The following is a 16,306-nucleotide window of genomic DNA, read 5'->3' as shown; positions in this document are numbered from 1 at the left end:
GCGAGCTTTCGAGAATGATTGACCTTTGCAATGGAAATAAGGCCATTGTGTTTGTGTAACTTGAGGGGCTGTTGTCTGAAGCGAAGGCCTACCAAAAAAAAGCTTCATTTTGCCATCGACGCGCAGAATTCTTCTCTGCACTCAGCGCCTTTGGTATTCTTTGTCTTCTTAGCTATTGCTGAGGCGGAGAAGAGAAGAGAAGAAGGTGGCAGGGGATGAGAATTCATAATCTTCATCCGCACCTTCAATTTCCCCTTCGGATGCCTCTGACGCAGCGGAGTCATTCACGTTGGCAACAGCAAAGTACAACATCGAGAAACGGCTGTGGATTGTTGTGCCTAAAGCAGCTGAGGTGAATGCAGTGAAAAAGAAATCGTTGCTGAGGGAGCAACATAATCTTCGAGTAATATATTGTGGCGCGATGGGTGTTGTTGAATGGGGGTGTTGCGTGTGTACAATGTGGCACTTTCGGAGATGCTTTCAGTTTTGAGAGTGTTGCCGCTTCAGTCGCTTGCAGCGTTGGTGGGCACGAAGTCGGGGAGCAAGCGGATCTTAGCGGCGGCAGATGTGAATGTGTTCCCGTCGATCTACGATCAATTAAACTCTTCAATGCAAATATGGTGATCGCCAGTCGAGGTGTGTGGTGGTGAAGCTGGGTAAAGAAGTAATGGGGCGAGGGGTTGCAGTGTGTGAAGTGGGGGAGATTGTGGAGAAGGGGCTATCAGTGATGGGGCTGAGGATGGAGGATGTGGTTCTGTTGCCAGCAGCGATTGCGCTGGCAGAGCTGGAGGAGCGCGAAGAGGCAGAGGAAGGAGAAAGGTGAAACAAAGAAGGAGGAGATGGGAATGAGGAGAAAGGCAGGAATCCAGCAGCGCACAGAGAGTTTGTGGAGATAATAAAAGAGAAACTGGAAAAGCTGGAAGAAGCGATGACACTGCTGGTTGTGGAGGAGCTTGGGCTGAGTCGGCTGAGGTTTGTGAAGGAGGATGTAGATTCAGACAAGCAGCACGCAGTGGAACCTGAAATGTGCAGTTCTTCGTCAGTCGATGGAATCCAACAGGAGATATCAAGAGCAAAAGATGGAGCAAAAGATGGGTCTTTTGGAATAACTTCAGATGGAGTGGGGAAAGATGAGGAACAGGTGGAAATATCGAAGAAAGGCTTGGCGACGAATGAGAAGCAAGGAGGAAAGGACAGCTCGATTGATTTGGAGAAAGAAGGAAGAGCAGATTCTGGATGTGGAATCGATTCATTTGATGCTTTTGAGGCTGGCTGGAGAAAGTGTGGATAGGAGCTGGCGGGACTATCTGGTGACGATGACGGTGACTGGGGCGCTGGTGGAGCTGTGTGAAGAGCAGGAGCGGATTGTGGGGAAGCCAGTTGCGGAAGGGATGATACAGCCGGACGGGACGATGATCATCATGTTTATTGGTGAGAGTCAAATTCAGAGAGAGTGAAGAGAAGAGAAGAGGAGGGGACAGGAATAAGTGTTTGGCAAAGGATTGGTTATTGTTTCATTTTAATAAAGACAGGCAGAGGGAGACGATGGACGAGTTTGTTGCGAGTGGGGAGGTTGTTCTGCAAAAAAGTGTGCCGTCGATAGCTCTGTGGGATGCGACGAATGCGATCAGGCAAGAATGCCACAAGAAAGGGATGATTGGGGTGTTTGGTGTTTTGTATTGTGTGTTTGAAGACGAGTGGGAGTAGCTGATGGAGTCATCATTGTTCCTGTGAATGTTGAATTTTCTGCTTCAAAGCATCGAGATAGAGTCTGGAAACAACCTCCTTCTGCGCTTATCTGGCACTGCTGCTTTGCATGTGCACGCTCCCTCCTCTGATCCTGCGCATTCAATTTCTGCTCGGCCTCTGACTTCTTCGAGTTCTGTCTGCAACTTTGTGTCTGTTGCCGAAGTTCTCATACTTCTCTCTACTCGTTTATCAAATCCAATAAACACACCAGATGGATGGTGATTGAAGCAATCCTCTCAAGTTTTATTGTCCTTTCAAAGGCATGAGCTGGAGCAGAATCTTTTGGCCTTCATTTCCCCTGTCACAACAGCATGATGAAAAAACGATTGTGTTTCGCTGAAAACATATTTCAAAAACCACAGGCACATCTTATTGACTGCCAAAGCAGAAGATGGTTGGTGTAGCAATACTTGAACCAAAGTCCAATCACATTGCTTTGCATTCATTTCTTGGTCTTTTTTTCTCCGTTAATATTCCGCTTTCCACATTTCCCGTCACTTTCCTTGTCCAAAAACGTCTCAAACTGTTCCCTTTCCTTGTGTTCCAAAATTCAGTCTTTTTTGTTCAAACTTTCTTTTTCTCAGAATTCTGTCCTCTTTTCATTTTCAACAAATAAAACATCAGCTGAATTTATTTTTCTCTCACGTTCAAAAGAAAAATGAGTTGTTCCACAACCCATGTTCATGAAAATCTGTTTTCCAAAATTGAAATTCAGAACATCCCCATTCTCATCTTATTTCTCTGAAAAGAAAAGATTGATGATTTGAAGAAAATGATTTGAGTCTTGGGGTTCAAACAGTTTACAGATAGAAATATCGCAACAGTCAATAGAACAATGAAAAAATGCAAACGTACAGATTTTTTTCATCAAATCATGTTATTGTTGTGTTATCCTTGAGAATCCAATTTCCAAAAACATCTTGTCGATTTCCAAAATTGTTTATCAGTGATTCATACAAACATGGGAAAGAAAATATCCCATTTTGCTTGACAAATTAACTCATCTATCTCTCATTTTGCAAATTGATATTCCCGTTCAAAGAAATCATTTCGATCATTTCATCCATAACTCGTAAAGAAAAAAGACAAAACATCACGTTTTCTGCAAATACTTGCCAATGGAAATGCAAAAACCGATGGTGTGAAAGCTGACATTTTTTATAATTCTTTTTGAGTTTGACCTGTTCGCCAATTTCTTCAATCCAATCATGTGAACTTTCAACGTGAATGGAAATAATTGTATTGTTTTTCGCGCACATCCTGTTTTCAAAAATGCAGGAGACGGGCAACACAAAAAAGTTCACAGGTCTTCAATTGCAGCTGCATTTGAATTCTTGTTGATTGAATTTTTTCTTTTTTTTTTTCATCAAAGAATTGCTTTCTGCGCTGGAACAGTGTGGCGAGGAAGATCAAAATCAGAAAATCGAAGAATTGAATGGAATAATTGATGAAATGGATGGAATTGCAATTCATCGGACTTTCACAAAAGAATTGTTCAACAAAATTTACAAAATGATTGAAGAAAAGAAAACATCTGTGGAAAATATCATAAGATTGTTAAAGCATGTTGGATTTTGCAAAGTTCTTTTGAACTTGCGGTGTTATGGCTTTTATTGTTCTTCACTGTCCATGAGATTTGAGAAAATGATTGTTGAAAACGAGAAAAATGAAGAAAAGATCGAAAAGTTAATGGCAGATCTTTGCGAATGCTGTCTTTTGCTGAATGAGCAATTTTCTGAAAAATTGATGTTAATCAGCGTGACTTGTCTTCTGAAAGCCGTCTTTGACAAAGAAGAATGCATGGAGAATCAAAACGCAAGCATTTTGATTTGCAAGAAAACATTCATTCACTTTCTTCTCTTCGATCTGAGAGTATCACTTAAGGGTTAGTCACGGCGAATCTGAAAAAAGAATGCTCCCTAGCTCTCCACTCAGCACTGGACCCGCGTTGAATTCTGCCACATCAATGATGTCAGATGGACCTCCGGGAGAGACGTTTTCGAGTGTGATTTCTCATTCCAGTTCTGAATTTTCCCAGCAGATCCAGGGAGCTTCAGAAGCGAAAATAAGCCATGGCGACGATTGTCTGCTGATAGAAAATAGTTTTAAAACAATATTTCTCAGAGATCCGGACTGCAGCTTATATGATTTGGATTTACCAGAAAGATATTTGGAAGATCTTATTACTGATTTGAAGGAAGATGATTTAAGTCCATTTCTGCCAAAGGCTCCTCCTACAGCTTCGAGAACGGACAATTGGATGAACGACGCATTGGATAAGGCAGGTGAGCGAACTGAAGCATTTCTATATCCAGCCATTAAAATTCTGCTTTACACACACGCGAAATTAAAAGAAAAAGATGACGAAAAAGGATCAATTGCAGATGCAATTTTATTAGTTTCAAAAGCGCTGAAGGAGGCAAGATCTGTAAGAATTCAAGGAAGATTCGGCTTTAGGGCAGCTGCACAGATGAAGGAGAGCACAGCTTCCAGTCTTCTTACTCAAAGGCAATCAGAAGTTCTTGAAGAATGGAGAAAAACAGAGAAGAGTCAACAATTCAAGCTACAAACAACGAGCTGGCCTATGAGAAGAAGTTCGATAAGAGCCAGAACAATTCCAACCAGAAGATCAGCTAGCCACAGATTTTTTCAAAGAGCTCCCCGGTTGTCAAGACAACAAAACCAAATCCGGCTGCGACCAAGTGCTTCAGGTTTCGCTTCAAGAAGACAATCAGGGGAGCGAAAAGACCAATAGAAGAAACGAACAGCATTCTGCAGCCCGCAGAAGTCCGACAAGAGGCAATGGTTGGAGGAAGAACTTGTTTATTTCGAGAAGAATGGGAAAAAATTGGAGGAGCACGAATTATTGGGAAAGGAGTAATCCCTGTATGGAGGAGCAAAGCCGCGAAGGAATCACTCAAGAAAACAGGAGTATTCAACCCTTTGGAGCATCAGAGTCAAGAAGCCCAACAAGCCTTTTCAAAGATGATCAAGAAGCAACTGGAAACAAATATTATCAAGCCGATTCAGGAGAAGGATGTGAAGCATTTGAATCCAGTTTTTGTAATCAGAAAGAAAGACGGTGGCTGGAGGCAAATCGTGGATTGCCGAAGACTCAACAATGCTATCAAGACGATTTATTACAAGCAAGAAGACCACAGAACAGTGGAGAAAATTATACAAGAAAAGGATTACGCAGTCACAATGGACTTGAGCCAAGCTTATTATCTTATAAAAGTCAGCGAAGAATTATCACCATTCCTTTCGTTCGTTTTCAAAGGAAAATACTACGCTTTCCACGGAATGCCTTTCGGATACAAAGATGCGCCTCGAACGTTCACAAAAGTGATGAGGAAAGTTCTAAAATACATGAGGGAGGAATGGAGTGTGAGAGCCATTGCATACCTGGACGATATTGTTCTTCTTCATCAAGACCCGCAGGAACTCAATATTATTGTGGAGAAAACTCTTTCGATGTTCAACAAATTGGGACTGTTGCTCAATTCGGAAAAATGTCATTTAATTCCAAGTCAGCAGTTCAAATTTTTGGGCTTCCAATGGGATACCAATCAGTTTGTGGTACAGATAGAGGAATCGAAGAAAACCGAGCTGATGAAAGAGTGCAAGAAATGGAGGAGGATTGCCCAGAACAACAGAGTTGTTTCGATAAAGAAGTTTGCCTCGTTGATAGGGAAACTGAACGCAACAAGATTCGTGTATCAAGAAGCCTCCCTGAATTTGTCACAACTGTACAAACTCCTAAACAAAGCTTTGAGTCTGAATGGATGGCAAGGAAAAATGCGCGTGAATGCATCGATAACAAATTGCCTCATGAAGTGGAGCGAAAGGCTGAAAGAGAACCAATCAAGGAGATTGAATCCAGTGTTTCGACCGGAAGCAATTCTTACAACAGATGCATCAGGGTTTGCCATAGGCGCAACACTAAAAGTCAACAATCAAATGCTGGACTTTTACAAACTTCTTCCACCTCCAGTCAGAAACCAAAGTTCAAATTACAGAGAGCTATTCGCTATCAATCAAGCCATCGCGCATTTCTCAAATTCCATTCAAAATCAAGAAATAAGAAATCTACTTATTCGATCAGACAACACAACAGCAGTTTACAATCTGAATCGATGGGGAGCGGGTCCGAATCTCAGAATCCTTCTGAAGAAAATATGGAATCAAACCCAAGCGCTGAAAGTAGTTGTGAAAGCTCAACATATTCCCGGAGAGAGAAACGTCAGAGCAGATGGCCTATCGAGATTGGCAAAAGGAGGAGATTACGAAGTCGAACAAGAAGCACTCGAAGAGATCACCAATCAGCTTCAGATGCACATCACACTCGATGCGTTCGCAACAAAAGAAAACACAAAATCAACGAGATGGTGCGGACCAGGAAGCAATTTAAGTCAAGACGGGTTACAAATTTCTTGGAGAAACGAGACAGTTCTTGCGCATCCACCGGTTCCTTTGATTCCAGCAGTGATCCGAAAAGCAGCGATGGAGAAAGCTCGAGTTCTTCTTCTTCTTCCAGATTGGAAAGGTCAGATATGGGAACCTCTACTGAACAACACAAATCACATCTCTTGGACATGGAGGAGAACGGAGGAGATAATAAGGGAAGGAAGATGGATGAAGCAAATGAATGCTACGCTTCCACCAGGAAGACTGAGGATATGCCTAATCAATCCATAACCGAAAAGGGAGAATCGTGGTGGAACGAGATTTTGGCATCAAGAAGCATGTCACGTGAACTGGCCGAAGAGTGCAAAAACAGCGTCGCTAGTGCAACATGGATGGGATACACTTATGGTTTCGCACATTTCAAAGACAAATGGGATCAGTTGAAATTCAAAGACATACCTTCTAAATTTCAGATTTGGCAAAAAAGATGCTTGGATGTGTTTGTCGCCTTGAAAAACAACGGAATGAAAGCTTCTTCATTGAGAATTGTCAGATCTGCCATTTCCTTTCTAACATCAGTATTATACGGAAAATCACTTGGGGAGAACACCTTGATTTCAATCCTGTTTAGATCATTCAGGAGATCGGAATGCAGAAAGAAAAAGAGACAAGATGATATGTGGAACCCTCAACAACTCTTCACGCATATAGAAACGATTGGAAAGAACGAAAATTTGTCATTCTCGCAGCTAACAAGGAAAACAATTTGTTTGTGTATGATATTCTCTGCGTGCCGCTTTACAGAACTGGAAAGAATCAATCTCAAGGAATCAGAAATAGATAAGCAATCAATTAACCTGAATACATCACTTAAAACTGGACTTGAAAGAAGCAACATTGTCATCCCATTCCTCGACAAGGAAAGTTTGATATGTCCAGCAACAGCCGTTAAAGATTTATGGGATCGTGTAAAAATTCACAATCCAGCTTCTAATAAACTATTTCTGAGCTCTTCAACATATGATCCAATGAATGCCCGAGCAATTCGAAAAGCAGCCAGTGAAATGATGAAAGATGCAAGAATCCCTTCGAACTACAGCCCATACACCTTGAAACATGCTTCAATATCAGCCTTAACAATGGCAGGAACTCCAGTCGAACAGGTGGCAAAATTCGCAAGATTATCCCCCAGTAGCAACACAGTGATTAAACATTATTTCAAATCTAACATATCAAACAAGATGGCCCAGATTATATCGTCGAATCAGGAGACAAAGAAAGCAATTCAACAGTCTTCCACAATTCCTCCATCCATATCCACACCAGACGAAAAAGATTCCATTGTTCCCATCAATCAACAATCACGTTTGCCAGAAGGCCATGAAACAGAGAAAGCAAGAGAAGAGATCTCACAACCAGACCATATTGAAGAACCAGATGATAATGAGTCTCAATCCATCTACAAAAAGCAATCAAATACCACGAACAATGAAAACAAGAAAGACGAAAATGAAATCATCGAAGAAAAATGCATCCAGTTTATTATTCGAACAAGATCACAGAGACGAAAAGAAATAATGGAAAGAGAAAATTCAGAAAGTAATCCATAACGCCCAATTACTACAAACTCTCAGATCGAAGAGAAGAAAGTGAATGAATGTTTTCTTGCAAATCAAAATGCTTGCGTTTTGATTGAAAAAGAAAATATGAAATTCACTTTCTTCTCTTCACCCACCGCGTTTTCACTCCCACCCTGTGAAGAAAGCTTTAAGCAAGTTCCAGATGCAATACCAACCCAAAACCCATTTTGAAACCCATTTCACCTTTTTCTCTTCAAGCGCAATTTGTATTTTCACGCGCATTTTCCACACTTCACTTTTTTAAACCAGATTCGCTTGGGTGACTAACCCTTAAGTGATACTCTCAGATCGAAGAGAAGAAAGTGAATTTCATATTTTCTTTTTCAATCAAAAAGATGTTGAAACATTATTTCTTGCGTTGTCTTGTGTTCGTAACTGTGCTGTTTGAATTATTCACATGCTTTTTAATTTTGTTTTGTTTTATTTATTGAATGTTATTATTATTATTATTTAATGTTTTTTAATAAGAAACTTCCAACAGAATTGTATTTGAATGAAATCAAAGATGTTATCCAATATCATCAGGAGCATCATCACCTCACTCTGCTTGCCTATCAATCAACATGGGATTTTTTGATATTCAGATTATACATGTGTAAAGAAGTGGAAGACACTATTGTGAATGAACTGCATTTTGGAAGAGAGGCAGAAAGAGAGTTGGAAGAACAGATGAAATGTGTGGATTGGAAGAGAAAAAAAGAAGATGAAAGGGGAAAAGAGGTGAAAGAAGAATTTGCATTGATGAGATGGCTCGAAACATTGAAGATTTATTTCCTCAGTTGTCGATTGCAGAATGAAGAAAATGTAGAGCTAATCAATAGTATTGTTCAGATATATCGAGCAGCAAAAGGGAATAATGGAGTAATTAGCAATCAATGCATTCTCTCCTTGATAATTGCATCAGTTTATGGAGATACCAAAATTGAAGACTTGTTGAAAGGAGGTGCTATTGATGTTATTTTGGAGGAGATGCAGCGACCAACGTTGAATGAAGGCATGACAAATGAATGCTTACTATTCTTCACGAATGTTTCAATAAAATTGAAAGAAAAGAACAAAGATGTAAAGGAAGAAGCAGAAAGAAAAGCAACAAAAAAAGAGATTTTTGAAAAGATGGAAGAAGAAGGATACGAAGATACCATCACCAGCTTTTATGAAACATTAAATATTTTAAACACACGACCTTATCATACACTATTGTTGAATATTTCTGATTATCTTGTGAATGCTTTATAAAACAACTTTATATTTTGTTTTTCAATTTTCTCTTTTGTCATTCATTTCACAAAAAAGAAAACAAATGAGTTTTTTGTATCAACTGTTTTTCCATTACTTCGAAAGGAGACAAAGAAATGAAAAAGATAAAAAAGAAGAAGAAGAACGAAATTGAATTTTGAATGATTTCCAATTTCTGATTAAAAAACACTCAACAAGTTTCATCAATACGAATATGAAATGTTGAAAATTCTTCAAATCACAGTTTCAACACGAGAATTTGAAAATATAATCTGATTTGCAATTAACCAAAGCTTCATAGATGAAGCGGAATATTTGACCTTCTTCATCATCAAGGGATTTTGACTTCTTTTTAATTTTTTGCTTGGTTGCTTGTTGGAAAAGTGTTTCTCGAAATTATTTCGCTCATTCGATTCAGTCCCCTCACCTTCACCAACAATAAAGTGGAAGAGGATATGATATTTATCCTCTTTCTCTTTTCCCTTCATTTCTTTTGGCATTATTTCAACTCTCCCTTCCATTGTCCAAATCAAATTGGTTTTCATTCAAGGCAGTTTATCATCAAAGAATGATATCAGATCTCTTTGGAATGACTCATTCAGCAGAAAGTGTGTGCTCTTTCATCCTCTTTCATCTGATAATTCTTCTTTTTCATCTTCCTTTTTCCTCATCATCTACTCAATAATCATCAAGCCATGATTTGTTTCAATCTGTTAACAATTTTTAATTCAATTCGTTATTTTCCTGGTATTGAAGAAAAGAGTTATCACCAAATTTTCTTCATTTTCATCTTTGTGATTTGCATTCTTGCCTTTTGCAGAAATTCATGAATAACCTTTTTCATTCATTTTTTGATCACATGAAATGAAAAATGAAAATTAAGCATTACATGGTTTTTTTCTGAAAAAAATAAATGCACAAAGGAATAAACAAATTTATGATGTGAAATCGTGTTGCGACAAAGAGGATTTGTTTTATCTGTGATTTCACTTATAGAAATATGTATTGTGCTCCATATTTTATTTTGGCTTTCAATGTTTATGCAATTCATTCTGTTTCTGGGAAATCTGCGCGGGGAAGAACTGACAATTTATATTTCTGGGCATGGGGAAGACCGCGAAGATTGCGGGGAAATGGAGCATCCGTGCTTAACATGGAAATACGCTTCGAAGCAGCATCCAGCTCCGAATAAATTGTATTTTCTTATTCCGTCAGAAGCGTTTGGCCACCCTTCGGTTGAGCTGAAGGGCCGAAGCATCGAGATGCAATCGAAGGCAGGGGCTGGATCCACGCTGATTTACCCCAATTACGCCAAGCCGTTTCCGTTTTTCAAAATTGTTTCGACAAACTCACGCTGAGGTCGCTCAACTTCAACACAAAGGCGTACGAAGACGGAACAATCCCGTTTCTGAGTGCAGATGAGAAATGCGCGGTGCTGCTCGAGAATATCGATTTGCGAGCAAATTCGGATGGATCGGCTGATCCCACAAAGTTGGATCCGTTTATGATCTTGAAAAGTTCGAGCATTACTGTTAAGAATTGCAATGTCGAGGATCAACGAAATTATTCGCACGAATATTCGTATGAAGAAAAAGTTGCGTGTGCATGGAACAGTGGCTGCATCGAACTGAGCGAGTGCAACGCGAATATGGAAAACACAACGTTTCGGAATGGGGTGCGTGGGTTCATATTGCAGAGGGGCGGGTGGTTGGGGCTGGGGAACGACACGTTTGACACGTGGACTTATTTGGGCTATTCCGATCTGCGCAGGACAGTGCGTTGCGGGGGCGAAGGAACTTTGAGCATTTCTGCAATAACGACGTTGGACGGGAACGATGTGCTGGATGATTTGTGGATGGACATTAGTGACTGCAAAATGGAGAAGAACGAAAACGGTGGGAAATATATATATTTCCATGTGAATATCTCGAATGTTTCAAGGAGCTGGGATCAGAAATATGAGATTCTGAGATTTGAGGTGGAGGGCTATGGATTTGCTCCGTGCCGAAGCAAAATTCTGACGGGCTTTACGGCGAAGGGCGCAACAGAAAAGACAGTTGTGACGATCGAGCGTCCAGGCATGTTCGACCGAAAAAAATGACGCTGGATGTGAAAAGCAGAGAGTTCGGTGGGGCGCAAAATGTGTCTTTCCAGATTGAGTATCCTTCGGGAAAGGACAACGGGGTTGGGACGGATGTGACAGCGGAATTCAGCGTGGAGCTGCCTGAGTCACCGAATGATCCGCGTTCAGAGGAAGAGGAAGTAAATAACCGTATCGATGGAAGAAGAAGGCTGATAATAATCATTGCAGCTTCAGCTTCGGGGTTTGTGCTGGTTGTGGCAGCGGTAACTGTTGAAGAAGTTGTGCTGTTGGTGATGAAAAAGCACAAAATGATGAATGTTGGGCACGAGCCAGAGGAGGCACAGAGCGAGCTGCTTTATCAATCAAAGGATAAAAGCAGTGGAGTTTAGATTGTTTGCCACCGATTTTTTCATTTTGAGAATATGTCGATAAACATAAATTGCTTGTTTGTGTGAGTGTTTTTATCATTGTTTGAATTGATATTTTCCCCTTTTTTTTATGTTTCGATTGGTATTCATTCTTTTTTTTTTTTTAAAGAAATTATTTGATAATAAAAATTGGGAAAAATCCATAATAATATTTTTTAACTGTTTTATTTTTTATGGCGGATATTTTCCGGTCGGAACGGTGGGGTCACGATACTCCAGCACACACGCCTGCAACTGTCGGTCCAGGATCGTACACAAGGGAACTTGTTTCTTCAAATGCAAAAAGGGCGTTTGTTGATTTGTTAATATTGATTTTGTTGAATGTCTGCAATTTTGTCATATAGATATGTTCCATTTTCTGTTAAATCAAAGCGCTTTGAAGAAAGTGCATCACTAACACCTGGACCGGGTTGAATTATTTTTCTAATAATTTGTAAAATTTTGATATTTGCTTTTCTTCAAAGGTGCTTATCAGACGGAATTAGAGTTTGAACCAACTGCAAGAAGAAAGCTTTTATCATCATTTGCAAGCACAGTTTGAAATGTTATTTCATATTTGATTTTATTTGGGTTGCATTGCTTTAGAATGATCGATTTGAACCATTGAGAAAAAAGCGTGACCCGGGACCAGGTCAATATACAACCACACTGGACTGGACAAAGCCTTCATTTAGAGTCCAACCAAATGTTAGTGAACAAGCAAAAGTGTGAGCGCAAAAATTCAAGTAATATTTAGCCTTTGTATTTCAGTCAGAAGGAATAATATCCCCTTTTACAACATCTCCATCAATCCCAACGAAAACTCAGTCATATGGATATGTTGACGCACCTCGTTTGCTAATTTCTCTGATTTTGTATTTTTTTAGTCAAACGTTTTGATAACCTTCAAAATATATTTTTGGTATTTCATAGAGGGAGGCTTACAGATGAAGCAGCCACCAAAAGAAGGTCACACGGGAAGAGGAATTGATCTTGTTTGAAGCTCTTATATATTTTTAGTTTCTGTTTATAATTTCTTTTTTTTTTACAAAAAATAAATAATTTTTTATTTCTATTCTTTTGTTTTTGAATAAACTCAACACGACATTCACATTCTCAGCCTGGTCCCGGGGAGTATGCAGTGGATGCGATAGTGCACGAGATGAACTTTAAGCGGGCAGGGCAGTTTTCCATCCCGAAAGCAGCTCGGCTGCGCAAAGACGAGACAGAAGTGCCTGGGCCTGGTTCGTATTCTCCAGTGCGGCCGAGAGAGAGAGAGCTACAGGCATTGCCATCGACTGTGTTTGTGTCATCTACTAAGAGAGATTTTGTGAAGCCAACGGTGTGGTGGCGATGGTGGTGAAGGAGATAATGAGGATAGTGACGGTGATTGAGAAGAAGATGGAGAAGGAGATTGAGATTGAAATAATGATTTATTTATATATTTATTTTCTTTTTTTCTTTTTTTCTTTTATCTTATCTTTCTTTCTATTGTTCAAAATTAATCTATCTATTTTTCTCTATCTGTTCAGAAAGTGCCTGGCCCAGGTTCTTATTCGATAAGCACTTCAATGGCGAAGTCATATCCAGAAGAACGAATACAAAGCTTTGGTTTGTTTATTCACTCATTCATTCATTCATTCACTGAAAGAAGAATAAGAATAAGAATTGGAAAGGAAAGAAAGAATGAAAGGAAATAAACGATTTATTATTAGAATTTTATTTCTGTCAATTTTATTTTATTTTCTTTTATTGTTCTTTATTATTTACAAATATGTAACATTTCTCTTTTTCTTTCTTTCTCCCTTTCTCCCTTTCTCTCTTTCTCTCTTTCTCTCTCTTTCTCCCTTTCTCTCTCTCCCACTCTCTTCAGGTTCTGTAGCTATTCGCGAGGTCTGTGAGCCTTCCCATCGCAGTGCCAGTGAAATAGAAAGAAGTGTCCCTGGACCTGGCTCTTATCAGCTGAAAGGAGGTGTGTTTGAGAGGAAAAAAATAGAAAATAATAATTATTATAATAAATGAATGGATAAATAAAATAAATAGAAAGAAATAAGAAACAAACAAAAATAATAAAATTATGAACAATAATGTAATTGATTAGAGATGGAAATATATTATCATTATGATTATGATTATGATTATTTATTTATTTATTGAATTTTATAAATTGATTCTCTTATCTGATTTCTTTTTTTGTTTATTTCTCTTCTTCACCACGTAATCATTTCACTCTCTTTTCACCTTCCATTCAAACACACCAAACATCAAACACATCCATTCGCTTTCACTCTTTTTCTTCTTTCTTCTCTCACCTCTCACCTCTCTCTCCCTCTCTCCTTCTCTTCCTTTCTTTCTTTATATATCTCTTTATCTCTCTTTTTCTCTCCGTTTCTCTCTCCCTTCCCCTTTTCTCTCTTACACCAGCCTTCCGCCCTCCTCCCTCTGCCCCTTGCCCCTTCTCCTCCTCCTCTCAAAGATTCTCTTTGGATTCTCCTTCTGAAATGGGGCCTGGCTCATACACACCTCACTTGCCTTCATTCAAACCAGCCACTCGCACTGCCTCTGCCTTTGGCTCGTTGACAAGAAGATTTCCATCAGAAGGAGAGGAGAGGAAGAAGAATGGAGGTGTGTGGGGTGGAGAGGAGAGGAGAAAAGAGGAGAAAAGAGGAGAAAAGAGGAGAGGAGTGAGAGATTTTGATAAAGTTTTATTTATTGTTATTTTATTTATTTATTTATTTATTATTTTTATTTTTATGTTTAAATTTATTTCATTAATTTGCCATTTTTCTTTATTTCTTACAAAAAATAAATAATTATCTTCCCTTTTCTAATCACAATAATAATAATAATAATTTCAACTTCGATATATTTCCACACACTTTTTCTCTCTATTTTTCTTTCCTCTTCTTCTCCTCCTCCTTCTCCCTCTCTTATTCTCTTCCTTCTCCTCCTTCTCCTTCTTCTCCTTCTCCTCTTCCTTCTTCTCCCTTCTTCCCTCCCTCTCTCCTTCCCTCAGTCCCTGGCCCCGGCACCTACGACCACTTCAAAGCACCTGTGACAGAGTATCGAGAGCGCCACCCGCAGTCTGTCTTCTCTTCAGCCACGAGGAGATTCCAGAGTGAGCTCAGTGACACACCTGGCCCTGGCTCCTATGCAGAGCGAGTGAGGGCAATCAAATACGACCCTCAGATCACACTCACTGGGCAGATACACCCCTCAGCGGCGTTTCTGGGGCCGAGCAGAGAGGTGGGGAGAGGTATATGAGAGAGAGAGGGAGAGGTATATGAGAGAGAGAGAAAGAGAAAGAGAAAGAGAAAGAAAGAAAGAAAGAAAGAAAGAAAGAAAGAAAGAAAGAAAGAAAGAAAGAGAGAGAGAGAGAGAGAGAGAGAGAGAGAGAGAGAGAAAGAGAGAGAGAGAGAAGGAGAAGGAGAAGGAGAAGGAGAAAATGAAAATGAAAATGGAGATGGAGATGTATAATGAGATATATGGATTGCGTTTTTGATTTGAAGTTAATTTTTTAAAAAAGAGAGAAAGACAAAAAATTATCTTATTTTTATGTTTTCTTTCTCATTATTATTCACTCTATCTTAATTCTTTATTTCTTTTCTTTTCTTTCTCTCTTTATTTCTCTCTTTATTTATTTCTTTCTTTCTCTCTTTTTTTTAAAACTTCTTCTTTCTTTTTTTTTAAAAAAAAAAAATAAATGTGAAAGGTGATTCTTCTGTCCCAGGCCCAGGTAGTTATCTCTCCACCACTTCATCTCCTGTGAAGGATAACAGACAAACTGGATTTCTGACTCTTGTATGATTTTATTTATTATAAATTATTTATTAAATTATTTAATTTTTTCCTCTCTTTTTTTTTTTTTTTAAATTATTTGACTTTTTTATTTATTATTTTATTTAATTTTATTTTATTTAATCTTATAAATTTTATTAATCATAATAATAATTTATTAAATTATTTAATTTAATTACTATATGCAAATATTTCAGTCTCCTCGCTTTCGAGAGAAAGTGCCCGACAATCCAGGCCCAGGCACATACGAGTCTTCGCCACCTGCTCTTGCGAAGAGGTCTTTTAACAGAACAATCACACTTCCTGTCAGAACATATTGAAATTATTATTTTATTTGATTTGATTTTTATTTATTTATTTATTAAAGTAATTTTTATTTCAAAAAGAAAATAAATAAATGAAAATTATAAATAAATAAATAAATTCTTTGTTTCTTTTCTTTTCTTTTCTTTTCTATTCTTATCTTTTCTCAAATTTTTGTTCATTAATGTTTTTTGTCTTCAATTTCTAATTTTTTATTTTTCAGAATTATTGTCTTGTTGATTCATTTATGCAGTGTTTTGTCTTTCTGAATATTCACTTCACTTTAATGCTAACTTTCGATTTGCTCATTTTTTGTGTAATTAAATCTTCTTTTTGTTCATTTCTCACGAAAAATATACTTATACATATTTTTATTTTTTCCTTCGTATTTCCAACTGTCTTATTTTTTTCCCCCTAATTGTTCTATGCATATTTTTGAATCTTCAGACTGATACAATTAAAAATTTCATTCTTTTTTGAAAACACAAAATGTATTTGATTCACTTTTAAAAGAATTAATTTCAAATAAATAATAGTTAACAACCAATTTCAATTCAAAAAATGATGATAATAATAATTTTTCATTATTTTTTTGAATGAGATTGTTGAAATTAGAATTAAAGAATATCTGTGAACTGATTGTGATCAATAAATAATAAATTGCATTGAGAAAATATTCAAAT

At 38.2% G+C, this 16,306-nt stretch overlaps 7 protein-coding genes across 7 annotated transcripts; all 7 read left to right on the top strand.

Annotated features, from left to right (window-relative positions):
- Positions 1-435: 435 nt before the first annotated feature.
- MONOS_14349 (uncharacterized protein) lies at positions 436-823 on the top strand (the record flags this gene model as incomplete). The annotated part of the gene is made up of 2 exons (XM_067867145.1): positions 436-573; positions 632-823. 2 exons carry the CDS (start codon positions 436-438, stop codon positions 821-823), a joined length of 330 nt encoding a protein of 109 aa, XP_067730915.1.
- Positions 824-928: 105 nt separating this feature from the next.
- Positions 929-1,707, top strand: MONOS_14348 (uncharacterized protein; the record flags this gene model as incomplete). Its single annotated transcript, XM_067867144.1, has 2 exons — positions 929-1,281; positions 1,533-1,707. 2 exons carry the CDS (start codon positions 929-931, stop codon positions 1,705-1,707), a joined length of 528 nt encoding a protein of 175 aa, XP_067730914.1.
- Positions 1,708-3,661: 1,954 nt separating this feature from the next.
- MONOS_14347 (uncharacterized protein) lies at positions 3,662-4,504 on the top strand (the record flags this gene model as incomplete). Its single annotated transcript, XM_067867143.1, has 1 exon — positions 3,662-4,504. The coding sequence occupies one exon, from the start codon at positions 3,662-3,664 to the stop codon at positions 4,502-4,504; it is 843 nt and encodes a 280-aa protein (XP_067730913.1).
- Positions 4,505-5,052: 548 nt separating this feature from the next.
- On the top strand, positions 5,053-6,447 carry MONOS_14346 (putative reverse transcriptase; the record flags this gene model as incomplete). The annotated part of the gene is made up of 1 exon (XM_067867142.1): positions 5,053-6,447. One exon carries the CDS (start codon positions 5,053-5,055, stop codon positions 6,445-6,447), a length of 1,395 nt encoding a protein of 464 aa, XP_067730912.1.
- A 485-nt stretch (positions 6,448-6,932) lies between these two features.
- MONOS_12031 (uncharacterized protein) lies at positions 6,933-8,107 on the top strand (the record flags this gene model as incomplete). Its single annotated transcript, XM_067864614.1, has 1 exon — positions 6,933-8,107. The coding sequence occupies one exon, from the start codon at positions 6,933-6,935 to the stop codon at positions 7,764-7,766; it is 834 nt and encodes a 277-aa protein (XP_067730911.1). The 3' UTR covers positions 7,767-8,107.
- Positions 8,108-10,072: 1,965 nt separating this feature from the next.
- Positions 10,073-11,504, top strand: MONOS_12030 (uncharacterized protein; the record flags this gene model as incomplete). Its single annotated transcript, XM_067864613.1, has 3 exons — positions 10,073-10,251; positions 10,392-10,927; positions 11,011-11,504. The coding sequence occupies 3 exons, from the start codon at positions 10,073-10,075 to the stop codon at positions 11,502-11,504; spliced, it is 1,209 nt and encodes a 402-aa protein (XP_067730910.1).
- Positions 11,505-11,716: 212 nt separating this feature from the next.
- MONOS_12029 (uncharacterized protein) lies at positions 11,717-16,106 on the top strand (the record flags this gene model as incomplete). Its single annotated transcript, XM_067864611.1, has 13 exons — positions 11,717-11,832; positions 11,888-11,952; positions 12,008-12,078; positions 12,129-12,248; positions 12,294-12,375; positions 12,456-12,517; positions 12,643-12,864; positions 13,055-13,133; positions 13,396-13,494; positions 13,947-14,147; positions 14,539-14,778; positions 15,235-15,323; positions 15,518-16,106. The coding sequence occupies 13 exons, from the start codon at positions 11,717-11,719 to the stop codon at positions 15,638-15,640; spliced, it is 1,569 nt and encodes a 522-aa protein (XP_067730909.1). The 3' UTR covers positions 15,641-16,106.
- Positions 16,107-16,306: the final 200 nt, after the last annotated feature.

The sequence above is a fragment of the Monocercomonoides exilis genome (genome assembly GCF_001643675.1).
Source record: "Monocercomonoides exilis strain PA203 chromosome Unknown scaffold13-1861174, whole genome shotgun sequence".
Taxonomy (NCBI): domain Eukaryota; phylum Preaxostyla; order Oxymonadida; family Polymastigidae; genus Monocercomonoides; species Monocercomonoides exilis.
The sequence above is the reverse complement of the archived record's forward strand: the minus strand, read 5'-3'. Positions and strand labels throughout refer to the sequence as shown.